Source organism: Haliotis rufescens, unplaced genomic scaffold (genome assembly GCF_023055435.1).
Source record: "Haliotis rufescens isolate VD_foot unplaced genomic scaffold, xgHalRufe1.0.p SCAF_4, whole genome shotgun sequence".
In the NCBI taxonomy this organism is placed as follows: Eukaryota; Metazoa; Mollusca; class Gastropoda; order Lepetellida; family Haliotidae; genus Haliotis; species Haliotis rufescens.
Genome location: NW_025964112.1, coordinates 29,270,532 through 29,288,103, shown reverse-complemented (window position 1 = coordinate 29,288,103; position 17,572 = coordinate 29,270,532). Strand labels below are relative to the sequence as shown.

General features: G+C 40.2%; 1 protein-coding gene across 1 annotated transcript in view; it reads left to right on the top strand.

Annotated features, from left to right (window-relative positions):
* LOC124150126 (dnaJ homolog subfamily C member 13-like) overlaps positions 1 to 17,572 on the top strand; it is a 592,425-nt gene that overhangs the window by 392,655 nt on the left and 182,198 nt on the right. The window contains exons 38-41 of the mRNA XM_046522050.2: positions 341 to 525; positions 8,243 to 8,317; positions 8,789 to 8,905; positions 13,343 to 13,522. Coding sequence (XP_046378006.2) covers positions 341 to 525; positions 8,243 to 8,317; positions 8,789 to 8,905; positions 13,343 to 13,522 — 557 coding nt within the window. The remainder of the gene's footprint in view (positions 1 to 340; positions 526 to 8,242; positions 8,318 to 8,788; positions 8,906 to 13,342; positions 13,523 to 17,572) is intronic.

The window sequence follows — 17,572 nt, the reverse complement described above, 5'->3', positions numbered from 1 at the left end:
AGAACACTCATCAGCTTCAACAAATATTGATGAATTTAAGTCAAAATTGCCATAAACAGTTGTGGATCTGTCGTATGTAAAATCATACATAGTGCGATAACTTGCCAAGTCAGTGATTATTAAACAAGTTCAAAGGTCACAATGTTTGTGTGCTGTTTTCACTCTTTCAGGTATGCAAGTGTTTAAGGTGTGGCATGGTCAGATAGCTCTCTGGTATAATATTGAGTATTTCATCCAAATGATACAATAACCTGAGCAGCATATTGGGCATAAACTTAAAAGGATTTTACTGTATTATAGACTTAATTTGCACAATGAGAAAAATTATGTTTTTTTCCAGACCTGGAACCTTACAAGTATGCTGGCTACCCAATGCTAATTAAGACGATCAAAATGGAGACATCTGATGATCAGCTGTTCTCCAAGTCTGCTCCACTCCTTGCAGCAGCCAGTGAACTGGCTTACCACACAGTCAATTGCTCAGCACTAAATGCTGAGGAGCTTAGGAGGGAAAATGGAATTCAGGTATTTATAAATTTACCTCACCTGACAATGCTGAAACATTCGACAATTTTGCAATATTTTAAAGTTTTACCTTGATATGGCCATTGCATCAAGACCATTTTCTTATTTCTCACTAAATGTTAAAAGGTTCTGATTCTTTCTTTTGCTGATAAACCACTGGAACTATCAAGTTGAAATTTCATATACTTGTTCCCACCAATTATCAGTAACAATACTAATTTATCACATCTGAATTTGTTCAAGAAAATGAAAAATCCTTTTAAGGCCATTATTCAGACATTTTTTTCACAATTTATTATGAAATTTGGTATATATATGTGATACTATTCGTATCCTGATACAGTACTTTTATTTCACTAATTGATATTCTTTCATTTTGCAGTTGAATCACAACCCTGAATCATGTGTTATTAAATTGTATAGGACAAAGATGGGATATTGTAGGGCAGAAATATATTGGCTTTGAGGGCACTGTAAATATTATGCTGTTTATGTCAAACCATGAAATACCAGAGAATCTGTGAAAACTGTAGGTTGAACAGTTTCTGTTAATATTCACATATTTTACACCAAAATAACTTGTAACGAAATGTATTGTATGTATCGTGATTTTGAGGTTGTAAATCGATGTATTGTATCGTGGGCTTCGTATCCCATAAACACACACCATTATGAAGTCACTAAAACAATTAAGTATTTTTGTTTTAACGAGATGACCCAATCCTTCTGAACTCAGCATAAATGTTGCCTCCATCATGGCATGTTGAAGTGATTGAATCAACAAAATAAATAACTTTCTAAAAAACAAAAAAAGAGAAATATTGTTGCAGATTCAGAAGCATTGGTGAAATATAATTATTACTTTCTTGTTGATCAAATATGTTGATCAAATAATCCTCATATTGTGCAGAAAATATTTGTGTAACAGGGTTGTGATGGGAAACACAATGTCCAACGCAGGCTACAGGTGTGATTCTTCATGCCAGTAGAATAGATAATGACACCCTGTAATGTACAAAACAATAACTTTATAAAAACAATAGTACACAGGTTTAATACAAATACATATAATACAAAGCGAACATTCATTTCATTTAAACAAATGTCTATATCCTGTACATGAACAGGAAGATAATAAACAATGATATATAAAATCCTTAACAAACATTTCATCTAGTGCAATAACTCAATCCCGACCTTACTTATGTGTTACACTATAAAGATGGTTGTAAAATACATTAAAGATTACAAATACAGTTACCACTTTCTGGTAAGTATTATATTACTATCAGTAACTGATCATACATTTGGCATGATACACTATTTACAATATATATTTAGAGACATGACAAACATGTAAATTACTCGTACCCTGTGGGTGACACTGGGGTGTTTATCGTCTCCATGCAGCCGCCCTGAGTGGAAGCCATGCATGCAGCTATCAGTACACTCCTATATATACAATCAACTGTGAATAAATATATACAATATATAATACAGTTGAAGCATCATAGAAAATGTCACTGAATCCATACCAACTACACACTATCATACAATGTTTGACATTGCATACAAATCCTGTATTTACACAATTATAAAAATCTACACATTCACTCAATAAACATTCACACACAGAAATATAAAAAAAATCATGCGGAGTTTTAAAAATGTTCGCACAGACATATTTACTTAGTAACTTATCAATATAGAGACACAATCACCATACCAGAGATTTCAAAGATACTGAAATAACATTACACATAACTTAGAAAACATAAGTTATATTATTATACAAATACATACATAACTATATGCTAGCAATTCTATATATTACTAACCTTAATTATCGAATTGTTTACCCAAAGATCTGTCACTGTCCAAAATGTTAGCTGACTTCCAAAGTGGTGTTGTGTCAAGTACAAGATGGATGAAAAGTGCTTGGGTTAGAACAAGAGAAGAAACCATGACATAAACATAGACTAACCCAACCACCATTTACTTTTAAAAGTAAACAAATCCAGAAGCCCACTCTACTTTACTAACAACTTAAAATAATATTACAGAAATTAGAGGACCTCAAATAGATAAAAACATATTTACAACCAAACTGTATGCCATTACTTGTGTCTGCCACATACTTCCCACCACAGGAAAATGATGTCTCATCATTTGACCTTGCCGCTAACAAGATCGAGGAGAGTATCAGCCACTCGGTGTCACTAATCCCTGAATCTATCATCAGCTAGCAGAGAATTGAGACAGTTGGCTCGGGCAAGCCATTCTGGATTTCCATGATCAGCTATGTCAGAAAGAACATATTCTCCACTTCTCATCCCGCTGGGCTGTGACCTGGTTCTGGTTGACTGCCATGGCTGAGAAGCATCTTCTGGCTGCAAAGCAAGTTGTTTTTTGTCATCCTCACCACTTGTGGCCCCAGTCTCAGATCTGTTTTCACCTTGCTCGTTTTGGTGAACAACAGTTTCAGCTGGCTATTCTTCTTCCTCCCCTTCTTCAGTAGGATATTCATCTCCTTTTTCAGCCTCTGATGACTCTTCTTCAGTTGGCCTTTCCCCTGGGATCTCAGTAGGAACTGAAGGTTCTGAAGAAAGGGTGTAGCCAATTGCTGATGCTTCATCAGACGGATCCTAGTTAGTTTCGACAGCTATGTTCTTCCTCTACTTAGGCACAGGTTTAGGTACTTGTCGTTTTCTGGGTTTAATTACTGGTGGCATTTTGACATGCATAGAACTAGCTAGCAGCAAGAGGTTCCGATGTATCACTCTGTTCCTTCCCTCTCCATTCTCTTTACCAGCCTCAAAGACAGGTATTGATGGCTTGGGATTGGGCAGCACAACATTATACATCTTCCCCCACCTCAGCTAATTTATGTCTCTCATCAAAGGCCACAATCTTCACAAGGACTCGATTTCCTGGTTCAACATTGCAGCTCTGGCCCTCTGGTCATAGTCTTCTGCTTGGCCATAGGCTTGCCTCAAACGGTCTTTCAAGGATTTGGTATACTCAGTTATGGATTTGCTCTCCTGAATTTCCATGTCCATTCCAAAAACATGGTCAACTGGCAGTCTTGAATGTCTTCCAAACATCAAGAAGAATGGGGTTATAGTCATTGACTCATGGCTTGGACGAGTGGACCTACATACGCCTTCCAGTTCTTTTTTTTATTTGTTCCAAAGTGACAAGCATATCACATTGGATGGTATGGCGTTGTCCGGGACTTTTCTGTCTTCATAAGCTGGCACAGTTCCTGCATCACCTCTTCTGTAATATTGGCTCCTTGATCAGAATGGATTCTTTTTGGAAGACCTTGATGGATGACAAAGTTGCTGAAGAAGGTTTCTGTTGTTGTTTTTGCTGACATCTTCTTGGTTGGGTAAGCTTGGGCAAAGTGAGTGAAGTGATCTGTCACAACCAAGACATGTTCTATTCTTCCTTTACAGGTTCTTGGGAAAGGAAGTCCATGTATCGTTCCATTAGATGCTGATAAGTGGAGCGTTGGTAAGTCAAAATGGCATACAATTGTACTCGTAGAATCCTACAGGTCCAACAGTGAAGGCAGTTTTCTGTTAATGAGTTTCCTTGTCTCCACTTAGTGATAGCCACTTTTCATGTCAAGAACTGATAAGAACTTGTTTCCACCCAAACTATCCAATAAATCTTCAATCCTTGGCAGAGCATTGGAATAATTAATGGTTTGGTCATTAAGCTGGCGAAAATCCACACACATCCTGAGACGTCCATCTTTCCTTCTAGCTAGTACAATATAGGATGCCCTAGGACTGTGTGACTTCCTGATAAATTCAGCTGAGAGTAGTGTTTGAAGACTTCATCATACATTGCAGGTGGTATACGACAATGTCTCTGTATGAAGGGAAGTTCATCAACAATGTCTATCCTGTGATGCACCATGTTACCATGTCATCATCATGTTTGGAGAAGATGTCTGTGAGGTTCTTGTTATTTGTGCTGCCAACAAATCCAAGGCAGTGTTCTGGTCGCTCCAGTTCTGTATCTCCTAATGCTCTAGTCCTGTAGGCTAGGTACCAAGGAGTGTGAAGGTTGGCCTTCCGAAGAAAACGTGTTTCATGTTGTTGTTTGCACTCATCAAAGAAATACACATCAGTTCCCAGTAAAGCAGGTCCCTTGGCAGTTTCACTCTACACCCAACAGCAATATGTCCAAGGTATCCACAGCATTAAAAATAGATAGGCTCCTGTGGTTCTGGCTGCAGTCCATATCCATCAACTTGAGGTGGTTGTGGTGGTGGAATATGCTGGGGCTTATATGGCACTTGTGGACTCAGGGGCACATGCTGGCTGTAAGAGGGCTGTTGCTGAGGCATAACAGATCGCATCATGCGTAGGGAGCGAGGCTATCAAATGTGATGGTCTATTCCATTTCCTATAGTGTTTGCTGTTCCTCTTCCAGGAAGTCTGCAGAATGCCTTGAGAGGCTGGTAATGGTTGATGAGGCTGTTGAAGAAAAACTTGTTCTGAATGTTGACGTTGCTCCTTCAGGTCGGCTAGCTCTGTCTTGATTTCCCTCATCATGGCTTTAAGGTCCATCACTTCTTCCTGAGTTGTGGCAGCAGCAGTAGAAGAGTCAGAGATAGAGGCCATCTGGATGGTAGCTGTCTTCTTTCTTGTGCTGTGAGTTTGATCTCTCTTCATATCAAACTCAACTTTCCTCAAACACAGCCGGAGCTTATCAAAGTTGAAAATATTATCATACTTATGGGCAGCAAAGGCTCTTCAGCACAGGCTTCAGGCCATCTTGCTTCGGAGCATTTTGTCCTGTTCCTCTAAGTTCATCTGGCATTGGGAGGCTATCTGGTACATCAGGTTCTCCAGGCGGCAACCCCATGCAGTAACATCTCCCTTATTTCCTTGGAAAGTAATCTAAACCTGTGACATCAGGGTTTCAAAGTTCCGAAAGCAGAATGGGTTTTGAACAAGAGGTCCTCCACTGTGGCAGTGTGTCCCAGCTTCATAGCAACTAGTGTGGCCTCTCCCTTCAAAGATTTTCTGACAACCTGGAGTATCACATCTGGAAAAAGAGTCTTTGACTGTAGGAGACAGTCAACTTCGTATTCCCACAAGTCAATTGGAATGTCCTTTCAAGTCTCACTGCTAAAGAATGGTATCTTGGGAAAGTGGTGGTATGTAATGCCAGATGTTGAAGGTGGAACAGTCAGTTTAGGATAAGTTGCTGAGGAGGTGCCTTTTACAATAGGTCATCCTGTTGTGCCATTCTCTGAATCTAGTCTTTAAAATCGTCTGGATTCTCAACCTTTGGAGACAGCCCCATCTTTGTTAACAAAGTCAACAAACTTTTCATCTATTCTTCAAGATTTATGATGAAAGAATTGAATGCAGTTCAGTGGAAGGATTACAAAATCCAAATGAAGATCACAAAAGCATGTAAACAAGATGTGCAAAGACTATGAAATGTTTCAATGCACAGGAGCAGATTTTATAGATCGATGTGATCACCCATTGATAACTGAAATCTGAAAATGAATAGATTTGATGACCGAGTCACAACTGCAATCTGAAATAAATACAGCTGCAATGGAATAAAAAAATTAAAAAATGGATTACAATAATATATCTCAGAATAAAAAGACCAACATCTGGGATAAATGAAAGTACCCAAGCTTACTAATACCCGGTATGAATATAATACCCACAAGACAACACAAAGGAATAGATCACAGCATGCTGTTGAGTAAATGTGAAAATAAGTGATTGGGATAATGTTTTCAAACTTAGTCGTAAGGCAGTCAAAAAAACTAATTCCTACGTTATATTTTTAAATCAATACCTATCCAAGTTTATTTACATAAGTGTAGAGAGGTAAAAAAAGCAAATAGAACTGATTCCAACACACATACTCACATGATTATAATTAAATATGAAACTAACTGAACTAAACTAATCTTAATAAACTATGTCTACATGCCATAAGCAAACAGACATAATTCCAAAGTATACAAGCTGGGTGATCACCCAAAAATGATCATAACAAATATTAGTACCCAGATAAATATCGTGAATTAAAAATGTAGATAAATGTTGAATGTAATTACAATTACGAAAACCTTACATGGATACTGATAATTGGAATACAATAGGGAAAAACTTAAGCTGGCAAAGATGTAGATCTATATTACAAAAAGATACTATGCAGTAATATAAATTACATGATTGATTCCAAATTTACAAACTGTCAGATACATGTATGAGAAATATGCTATGTTTACGGGAATAACAGACAAGTTACATTATAGAAACAAAATACACAACTTAATATCCACAAATGTCAATACACAGAAGTCAATCACAGATTCCGTTAAAGTTTATGGAATCACATGGCTTGGCAGATCACACTACATGTGGATGTTCATTGAAAGGAGGGAGAGCTGTCTATCTCTCAAAGAGGCTGTCTGACGTTTCTAAGGCAAATATCCTCATTGGGGACTCCATTTTGTAACCGAATTTGTGATGGAAAACACACTGTCCAACACAGGCTACGGGTGTGATTCTTTTTTGCTAGTGGAGCAGATAATGACCCCCCTATTGGTGACACTGGGGTGTTTATCCACTCAAAGCAGCCACCTTTAGTGGTAGCAATGCAGCTATCAGTACACTCCTTAATTATTGAATTGTTTATCCAAAGATCTCTCATTGTCCAAAATGTTAGCTTACTTCCAAAGTGGTGTTGTGTGATTGATGAAAAGTGCTTTAGTTCGAGCAAGAGAAGAAACAATGACATAGACATGGACTAACCAAACCACCCTCTACTTAATAAGTCAACTCATCCAGGAGCCCACAATAGATATTAAACTAAGAAACTACTTTACTAACAGCTTAACATAATATTACAGAAATTACCTCAAGGACCTCAAATAGATAAAAACATTTTTTTTCCAACAATTGATTCTGCAACATTTGGATATCTAGGTTTTCTACAGTGCAGTGACAATATTTTTAGTAGAATTGGTTTGGATCTTTAGAAGTGGGACTCTGTTCCATGTTCCACGTTCCAAATATATGTATATGTATACATATAACAGACTACTTAAATGGCATCTGACCCTGTGACCCCAGAAACTCCAGCACTGACCTTTGCAGTTGCTTTTCTACCCTACTCTTAATACCTTCTCGGATACCACTCGACCAATGAAGCTGAAATTTAACGTTTCCTATGTAGACATCTTGTTAAGTTTAAATCATCTTGACTTTATTTATTTTAATTACGTTTAAAGATATTTTAAAAATCAAATTTCATTAATATTATTAAAATCTTATTCTCAAAAACTAACTCATCCATTGAAGGTGAACTTCTGTGCCTTTGCATTATGCATTTCTTCTCCGTGTTATGTATTTTCAACTGAAAATAGGTCTTCAGCAACCCATGCTTGCCTTAAAGGCGACTATGCTTGTCATACAAGGCGACTATGCTTGTCGTAGGAGGCAACTAACAGGATTGGGTGGGGCTGGCTCGCTGACTCCCCGTCACATAGCTGGAATATTGCTGAGTGCAACAAACAAACAAACAAACAATCAAATGATATATGTTTCAAATATCTTAGATTGTAACCTATAACACTGCCACAAAAATTTGTGCCATGATTTTTATCAAAGATATTTTCACATAAACATCAGAGTTATGGCATATACTTCATACTGTGTTGAAGGTGCTACAAGAAGCATTTGCACGTTGTGTGAATGTCCTCTCACAGTCAAGCAAGGCTGATGACACAGCTGTTCAGGTCAGTATATCAGATTTTATCAGCAGCCCTTCTGGAAATATGCAAATGTTTTCCATGTTTGAATTATTCAGCTGTGATATAGAGACTGTTGAACATTAAGAAACATGGCACATCCTTTTTGGGACACCTTACCATTCTTGTTTCAAGATAAAGGTCAGGATCACTGTTATGGTCATTCACACAAGACGAAATTTGTCAACAGTTTGTTCAGTAGTATGTGACTTAATATTTATGACTCACCTGATTGAAAGTCAAGTATATAACTATAAGGATCTGGTGGGCATCAGTGCCTTCCCACTTTTGATCTTAATATAAAATGTTATGTCATCTGAGAATAATGAAACTTATTTGTACAACTTCAGATGAGATTTATTTTCAAAACAACCAAATGTTAGATGATTCAAATGACCAATGCATATTACAGGTTCCATTCTAGCATAGATGGATAGAAATGCTTCCTTGTTGTTGCAGGTCTGCATGTATGTTGGAAAGTGCTATGCAGTTGCCTCTCAGTTTGAAGGTTGTAGGGAAAAGATTCAAGAAGTGTCTTCCATCATCAAAGATCTTTGCAGAATATTGTATTACAAGGTAAACCTGAGTTTTTGTAACAATATTCTGTAAAATAGTTGTGTAGAATACTCTGACGATAACAGCAGAATTAGGGATGATCGCCCCAAATGAATAAATGTTGTAAGTTCGCATACATTTTTTTGTGATGTCATGAAAAATGGATGACTGTAGTCCTATGAACTGATTGTAATATTTGAATGGCATGTACTCTACATGCAATTATCTTCCCGGATGTTAATTACTCAATATCAGGGTCTTTGTCTTTGTGTCAAGTGATAATTTCGTTCGTTATCTCTATTCAGTCTCACATGTTATATTGTATGCCTAGATACATTATTTTATATGTGGTTAATGGTATAATGCGGACAACAGGGTTAGAAACTAACAGTTTTTGTCCACTAGTCCTTATAATGATAACATATAGCAAAACCCTTAAAATGGGCCAATTTCTACTAGTCCTTAGGATACCTTTACTATTGGGCAGTTGGGTAAGGACAACAGAACTAGTGCCAATTTCTAACGCTGGACAAGTTGATAGAGACTAGTGTATTGTACTTGTATCAAAGTTTATTCTTAAAGTTATTAATGGAGATCAGTTTGTTATGACGTTGGTTTGTTAGAAACATTATTTTCATTGTTGGCGACAATGCGTTCATATGACGTCAAGTTGTGATGCGCCTCTTCACAAACTGTGAAAAGAAATGTCACAAACTAGCCAATCAGTATAAAGCAAAAATTATAATGGTCAGTGAGAATTACTGAAAAGAATTGTCACCTATATCCCTCATGCCCATTTTGGTAAGTCTGTATTGTTAGGTAAGATGGCCATAGCATCCAAAATGAAAACCCCATTTTGGGCACCTGTCATCTGTTTGGTCCCTGTGTTAATGTGTATAATCAAGGATTCCTCAATATACCGGTAGTGTGGAATTGAATTCCATGTGAAAGTGGTGTATTGTGTAATCAATGAAGCACCCTAAAAATATCTTGCTACCTGTCCCCCCAGCTCCAATGGTTGTCATCCAGTTGAGCATGTATACCATATTTTTTGAGTATAGTGCCACCCAAGTATAATGCGCACCCCCCTCCAGCGGATTCAGTATTTTGGAAAAAAATATTTCGAATATTATGCGCAGAAAAAAATTACACCGTACCCCTTCAAACGGTTGAAAAGAAACTTGGTCAGTACAAATTTGAAATTTGAGATAAAAAATCACCAGACATGTTGATTTACAGTATAAATTGTATTTTTTGTTCCGCTTTGCAATGTTTTACATCCAGGGATTAAGATTACCATGTGTATTTCCTCGTAAACTAAGCTGGATACAGCAATCAGCTGTACACATGTTTTCTTGGAATCTACCGGTGATTCAGTTAAAACATACCCAATGATAGAACTTTAAAGGATTTTGATGCAAGGTTTGGGAAAAATTGTATCTGAACTTATTTTTTTATCAGGAATAATATATTCCAATATAATGTTATTTGTAGTTGCAGCTTTTACTAAATATATTTAAAATAATAATAACCCTAAGCGTAGCACTTCAGTGCAGCTGTTCGCTATTGCCGGTTGTTGTTTTTTTCACTTGGAAAAATTTGACCAGTCACCGTCGAGGCTCCCACGCACGTCATCGCGAGAACTACATGTTGACATGAATCGTGACTACAACAAATATGACTTTTAATGAGTCAAAGTATGGCATTTATGTTATATGTATCCATTCTCTGTCAACTAAAGTTCCTTAAAATGTGCCAACCGTTGTTGCTGGTAATAACTGTGAGTTGTGCGATTGTCCGATCGCTTCACACACGATTTCGCCGAAATTGATTAAAGCAATATTAAAAGGAATTTTGAATAAAATTAATGAAGTTACAAACACGAGTCCAAATATTCAATGAACACTTTTTATAACCAGACAGTGTAATTACAAGAAAACATTGTGTACTCCAGTACAGATTTGTTGGTATTTCTGGTGTTATATGCTCACGGTAATGTCTTTGAGGAAACAACATCAAAACTCATAATGGCGTGTATAATGCGCACCCCCTTCTACACAGCTGTGTTTTTTGGGGAAAAGGTGTGCACTATTCTCAAGAAAATACAGTAATTGGATGGTTTCCCTGTCTAGCATATCAGCCAACACGTCACTTAAAGGGGCACTGATCTAACGCAATTCCCCGGAACTGGTTGTTGCCTTTGTTATTGTTTTTTCCCTGTGAGTACCCGAATGATATAGCAGAAACCTAGACTAGTTCGCGACCTGTGCTGCACAATTGGTAAGCTCATTTGTCACTTTTATTGATAGTATAAGGGCGTATGGTCACATTGATCAACAAAATGAAATACAGTTTTGGAAATAATAAGGAAATGTAGGTATATTTGTGGGTAGCATCGGTAATGGTGATGAAGTTTTGATAAATCACTTGCTTGGTAATTGTGCGAATTTCGTTTACACTATTTTGACTTGCAACACAAAGTAAATATTTCTCCTGAGCATTGCTTATTTTATCATGTTTATATTTTTACAGTCAAAATGTGCAAAATTTTCACTTAGGGAATTTATTAAACGCCTGAATATTCAGTTATTTTACAAATTGACTGAAAAATATGTCCTTCTGTATTATTATGACAACGAATTCCAAACATTTTTATGTTTAATATCATCACCAAGAGACTAAAAATGTTGCGATGAAAAGTACATTTCTATTATTGTTTGGCTTCTAATCCTACATAATAATCTATTGTGATGTTTTTAGGCCCTATTGATCATCTTTATCAATTTTGATCAATCTGTTAAAGAAATGGACAGATTTTTCAGTCAAAATGACTGAAATATTTACACATTTTATAAATTGCCTGAGAGATTCACATTTTACAAATTGACTGTAATATACAAAGGAAAGGACTTGTGAAAACAATGTTTATCGCGCATCGAAGAATTTCCCAACCAAGACGTAGAGGAACAAGAATAAATCTGTCCAATGCTACTGCAAATGAAGGAAAACAAAATGCGAATATCATAATTACAACCTACCAAACTTATGTGTATAATTTTAGGCAGCTTCCATGTTCGAAGAATGTATCCATGAATATCCACACAAAGGAAATATCCCACACGTCTGCAGCTGTACAAAGAAACGTATTCAATGTCACGTGTCTCTGTAACAATAAAATATTTTAAAATATATATATCGTTTTGGGATATTATAACCCGTGTTCATTTCTCAGCTGATCACTTAGATTGTTTCAGGTGCTTCACATAGGTGTCAAGTCTCAAAGGTCGGCTGAGAAAGCCCACGTGACAACTATTTTCATAACGTCCACGGTTCCTAAAAAAATCCATTGAGTTAGATAACAATGAGCAATTAATCAACGTATTAGCAGTTAACCCTTTGAACAAAGTACATGTATGTTATTTTTACATCAGCACTTCACGCAAGGATATGAGTGTATTCCCTTTGTTTTAGTAAACCTAGACATGTAAACACTCACTTTTGACATATCCATGGTGCAAAGATAACAGTGATTAATCAATCAATGTATTTTCTGTTAATCCTTTGATGACTACGAACAATCCGCTGATTTACAAAAAAAGTAAATCAACTGATCATTCATCTCTTGCTGGGCTGCCATATGCATATTACATAATACACATTTCACCTCACTTCAAACCTGGATTTAGATTGAATAATTACCCCAGATACAATAAATGCCAAATGGGAATCTTCGGCAGGTATTCGGAGTGGTGCTACCACTAATTATACCTGTAATAAATTCATTAACTGAGCATCAAGTGAATGACGACAAATACACAAGTGTAGGGTTATACCAGAAAACTTGGATGACAACAAGGGAGTAGTAATCGTATTATCGACTCAATCCGAAATCCGAAAATGCTTTCACTGCATTGATACTATAACAATCAGAGGTATTCCCAAATGACGACAACCAATGAGCTCCACCGTTCTTTTTGTCTGTTTGTTTAGGCTTTAGAAATTAATTAACATGCGCCCTTTGTCGAAATCTTTATAGATCGCGGTTAACCAATCAGTGTTCAAAAATGGGTAAAACAAATATTGCCTCCAAGCAGACACCATATATTATATGGTCTTTGCTCCAAGTTTTTTATTTGTCCTTGCAGACGGTAGCCCAGTCTTTTGTCACGCTCAGTTGTGTTGTGTATCATCCGGGTACTCACGGGGGAAAAAAACAATAACAAAGGCAACAACCAGTCCCGGGGAATTGCTGTAGATCAGTGCCCCTTTAACGAATTGTATCAGTTTCCTAAGGATAGGGATGGAATGGGAAATATACCATTAGTGCTATTTTGCTTTATTTGTTTTTTTATTTCTTTGACCAAACACATTTTTTATGTGTAGCCAGCTGCAGGTCTATATACACTGCAAATGCTTACTTTACATGTTCTGTTTGATTCAAACATTCTGTTATTGCAGGACCTGACAAAGCTATGCTGTGTTGTCTGTGAGAGTGTAAGTGCATTTTGTGTGGACTTCTGGCTACAAACCAACCTTCATCAGGCTGGTGTGCTCTGGCATCTTCTTCTGTACCTTTTCAACTACGACTACACACTGGAAGAAGGTGGTGTGCAGAAGAGTGGAGAGACTAATCAACAGGTTTGCCTTACTCCTTTTTCAACCTTTCAGTGCATGTATTTTTTTGAGTATGTAATTCTGATGAATGATGTCTGTGAAATCTGTTCATAACATTCCAATTCAAAATATTTTGTGATCACCATAGCAGCCACTTTGACATGTCAATCGGGCTCATTATGTAGCCATGTGAGGAAGTATTTATCTGTGCGTGATTCAATACACCATATGTTATGGCGCATTGTCAGCGTGGAGTAAATGTCGACCCCTACAATTTAACCGAGGGAAATCACTACCTGTATCATATGCATAGGCATTGGACACCCATTGGATGTTAATTTTTGGTTAGAATATTGTTGATATTTATACATTCAGGGTTTTACCTAAACGTACAAAAGTTGGGCTCAAGGGGACCCCCGATAATTCATTTTAAGGCTCCTTATGGGCAATATGAGGGTCCTGTAAGGTAATGAAATGGTGGAGTGTACTGTAGGTGGAGTTGATTACTTCAGAGCCTGGTATGAATCAATTATCATGTGGACAATGGTCATGATTGATGGACGAAAAAACAGATACCCATAACTGCTCTTATTGCACTGTTAGTGCTATGAATATTATTGTATGTCCTTTGGGATACTGTATATATTATTTTTTCACACAATTTGGCATAGAAAATGGAAAGTATCAGTATTAATGTTCTCGAAAAAAGATGTATAATTTGTATTGAAGAAGAAATTCATTTTGTTATGAAGTGTCCATTTTATGCCTATATAGAAAAATGTCTTTAAACTTGTACTTAGAGCATTCAAAATGTGAAGCAGCTATGTCACCTTGGTAAATGTCTCTTCAGAACTTACATGTTAAGAACAAATTTCATTAAGTAATACGTTACCACTGTTATACCGAGGCTGTTGTCTCCAACAACTGCTGCTATAGCGAAATCTACCACAGAGATCTCAATTACCTCATGCAGCACGTGCGTAGCCACCTAGCTGCCATGTGACACCCTTCACTCTTGTCTCCTTCACTTGCGTAGCAAGACGTGTAATCCTCTGCTGAAGCGTTCCTCGAATATTCGGTGATTTTTATTATAGTTTATTCTCTAATAAACTGTGCTTTTATGGGGCGTTGCGGTAGCTACGCTTGGATATAATTTTCCCACCTAACGGAGAATTTTTCCCGCCCTTTTTTCTACATACTTGTGGGGTTCGCGTATGCACATTGTGTTTTACGTTTCCCCTGTTCTTGTATGTTTTGGGGGTTAACATCACTTATTTCTCTATATGTTATATGTGTATGTTATATGTTCACATTGTTCGTTTATTTTCTTGTGAATATGCTCGTTTGTGATGCGTGCGTTGTAACCATGTTTTGCTCTTTGTTCATAGAATTAAACAAACATGTCTGACATGGAAATACCCCTGCTCCTCGGTGTTGCGGAGTGTGCCGCAAATTCTTGTTGTCCCGGGATCCCCACGATCGTTGCCCGCGGTGCAGGGTTCCTTGCGCGGACACCCAGTGCATCCTGTGCAAAGGTCTGGGGCCTGCGGAGTTACCGACTGTACGTCCAGTCCGTCTCCACCCCTGTGGTGGCCGGTTCGTCCGGTCAGGGTCACCGTGCGGGTACCACCTCCTCGGCTGCGTCGGATCCCTTAGCGGCCCTCGGGCTCTCCGGGGATTCCGTCGCCGTATTGTTGTCTAAACTTGTGGACTCCAAGCTGGCGGCCTCTTCGGTGGCCGCGGTTCGGACGCGGGGTCCACCGGTACGACGGCGGCTGCCGTGGCTACCGGTCCTTCCCCCGAACCGTTGCTTCCGCTATCGGTTAAGGACCGCGTGGCCATGGTTTATGACCTCTTCGAGGACATGCCCAAGCCCCTGCCGATACCGCGGGGAATCCACGGCTCCGTGGGTTCCTCCGAGGTGTACGACGAGACGTCCGACAAGGCTTTCCCGGCATCAACCTTGCTGCGCGGGATTAAGCCTTCTTTGGAAAAGGCCTTCGCGGCTGCCTCCGGTCGGGGTCTCCCGCTACCTCCACAGTCGTGGAGAAAAGGGTCTTTCCCCGTGCATGACCTTGCCGTTCCCGAGGCTGGTCCTTCCGCGGAAGCCCATGTGGAGCGTTTGGGGGTCCGTGCCCCACCGGTTGCCACGGTACCACAAGGTACCTTGCAACAGCTGGACACCCTCACTCGACACTCCATGCTAGCAATGTCTCGCGGAGACACATACCTGGCTGCAGCGGCCAGTCTGGTCGAAGGTTCTCCCACGGACCGAGACCAGCGCATTTACAACTGCTTGCTCGGTTTAAATGCTTCCCTGGAGTACGTTGCTGGGGCTTCGGCCTTTATTTCCCGCACGTGCCATTTTCTCCGGCGCCAGTCGTATCTGGTTGCCTCAGGGTTGGACGCTGCCAATCAGGAGATGCTACTTTCGCAGCCTTGGTCTGCTCGGACCCTGTTTAAGAACAAGATCCCTGGGGTTCTGAAATAACAACAGGCCGCTGTGTCTGCCGAGGCCTCTCGGCACACACTGGATCTTGTGGGGTCCTTGCATAGGCGCCTGGGTGACATCCGGCAGGCCTAAGGGGTCGGGTTCTTCTTCCTCCGGGAAGAAGCCCCGCTCTGAGGGCTCCGGTAAGGGTTCTCAGCAGCCCTTTCGCGGGAAGAAGGGGAACTGGGCGAAGCCCAAGACGTCTAAGGACGGCAAGGGCCCCTCCAGGTGACTCTTATTGGAGGGGTTCGTATGCCGACAGCACCAACTTCGGTTCGCCCGTCGGGGAACCCGAGTCACTTGGCCCTGGATAGTTGTGCCTGCCGCAGCCTGTCAGGCCCCCCTCTCCTTCCCCAGTGGGAGCCAGACTTCAGACTTACTGGGAGAAATTTGGAACAAGTGTTCGACGACCCGTGGGTGGTCAACACGATATGGTACGGCTATCGGCTCGATCTCAAAGCGAATCCACTGCTCACCGTTGCCCCGTCGGCAGGTTTCTATTCGGAAACCGATCTTCCCTTCCTTGCCGATGCCATCGGCAGGTTGGTGGAGAAGAGGGCAGTTCGGGAGTAAGCTCTACCAGAAATAACACCGGGGTTTTACTCCAGGATATTTCTCGTTCCCAAGAGGGACAGTGCCGAACTCAGAATGATTCACAACTTGAAATCGTTCAATGAGTTCTACCTGCGCAAGCCGCCCAAGTTCAGAATGTTGAGCTTGGCGAACCTGAAAGCACTGATCATGCCGGCCGACTGGCTCGCTTCGATCGACCTGAAGGATGCTTATCTGCATGTTCCGATTCCCCCGGATCATCACAAGTATCTCAGGTTCGTCTTTCAAGGCAGGCACTATGAGTGGGTTGTCCTCTCATTCGGTCTTTCATCTGCTCCCTGGCTGTTCACCCGGTTAACCACCCCCATAGTGGGGTTCCTCCACCAGAGGGGTGTCCGGTACTTCGCGTACCTGGACGATTCGCTAGTAGCAAATCGAATGACGGACACCCTGTCACGCCATCTCGTTTTCGCACGTCGGCTCTTGGAGCAATTGGGGTGGATTATCAATCTCCCCAAGAGCGAGTTAACCCCCTTCTCAGAACTTGCAGTTCATCGGAGGTCGGTTCGACACGGTGTCCCATTGCCTCTTTGTCCCCCCAGACCGGTGGCACAAGATTCAGGAGATGATTGCCAAAGTCTTAGAGTTGCAACAGACTGTTCACTTTTGGGAACAGCTGTTAGGACTACTTGTATCAGCCCAGGACTGCACCGAACAGGGTTGACTCCAACTCCGCCCGCTGCAACGTTTTTTAATCCAGTTGTTAGCACAGGAGGTGAACAGTGCGACCGTCGCCCTCCCGGATCGGCTCCGACCGCATCTGGAGTGGTGGACGGTCCCTTACAATGTCTTATCAGGAGTCTCTATGCGGCCCTAACGGGCCACGTTGAACCTGTATGCAGACGCCTCTAGTGGGCTGGGGCGCCCATCTAGAGGGGGAGGTGAGCTCGGGGCTGTGGTGCGTAGACGAACTAGGTCCTCACATCAATTGTCTCAGCAGTGATAAACGAAGTCAATCACTGGAAGCATCG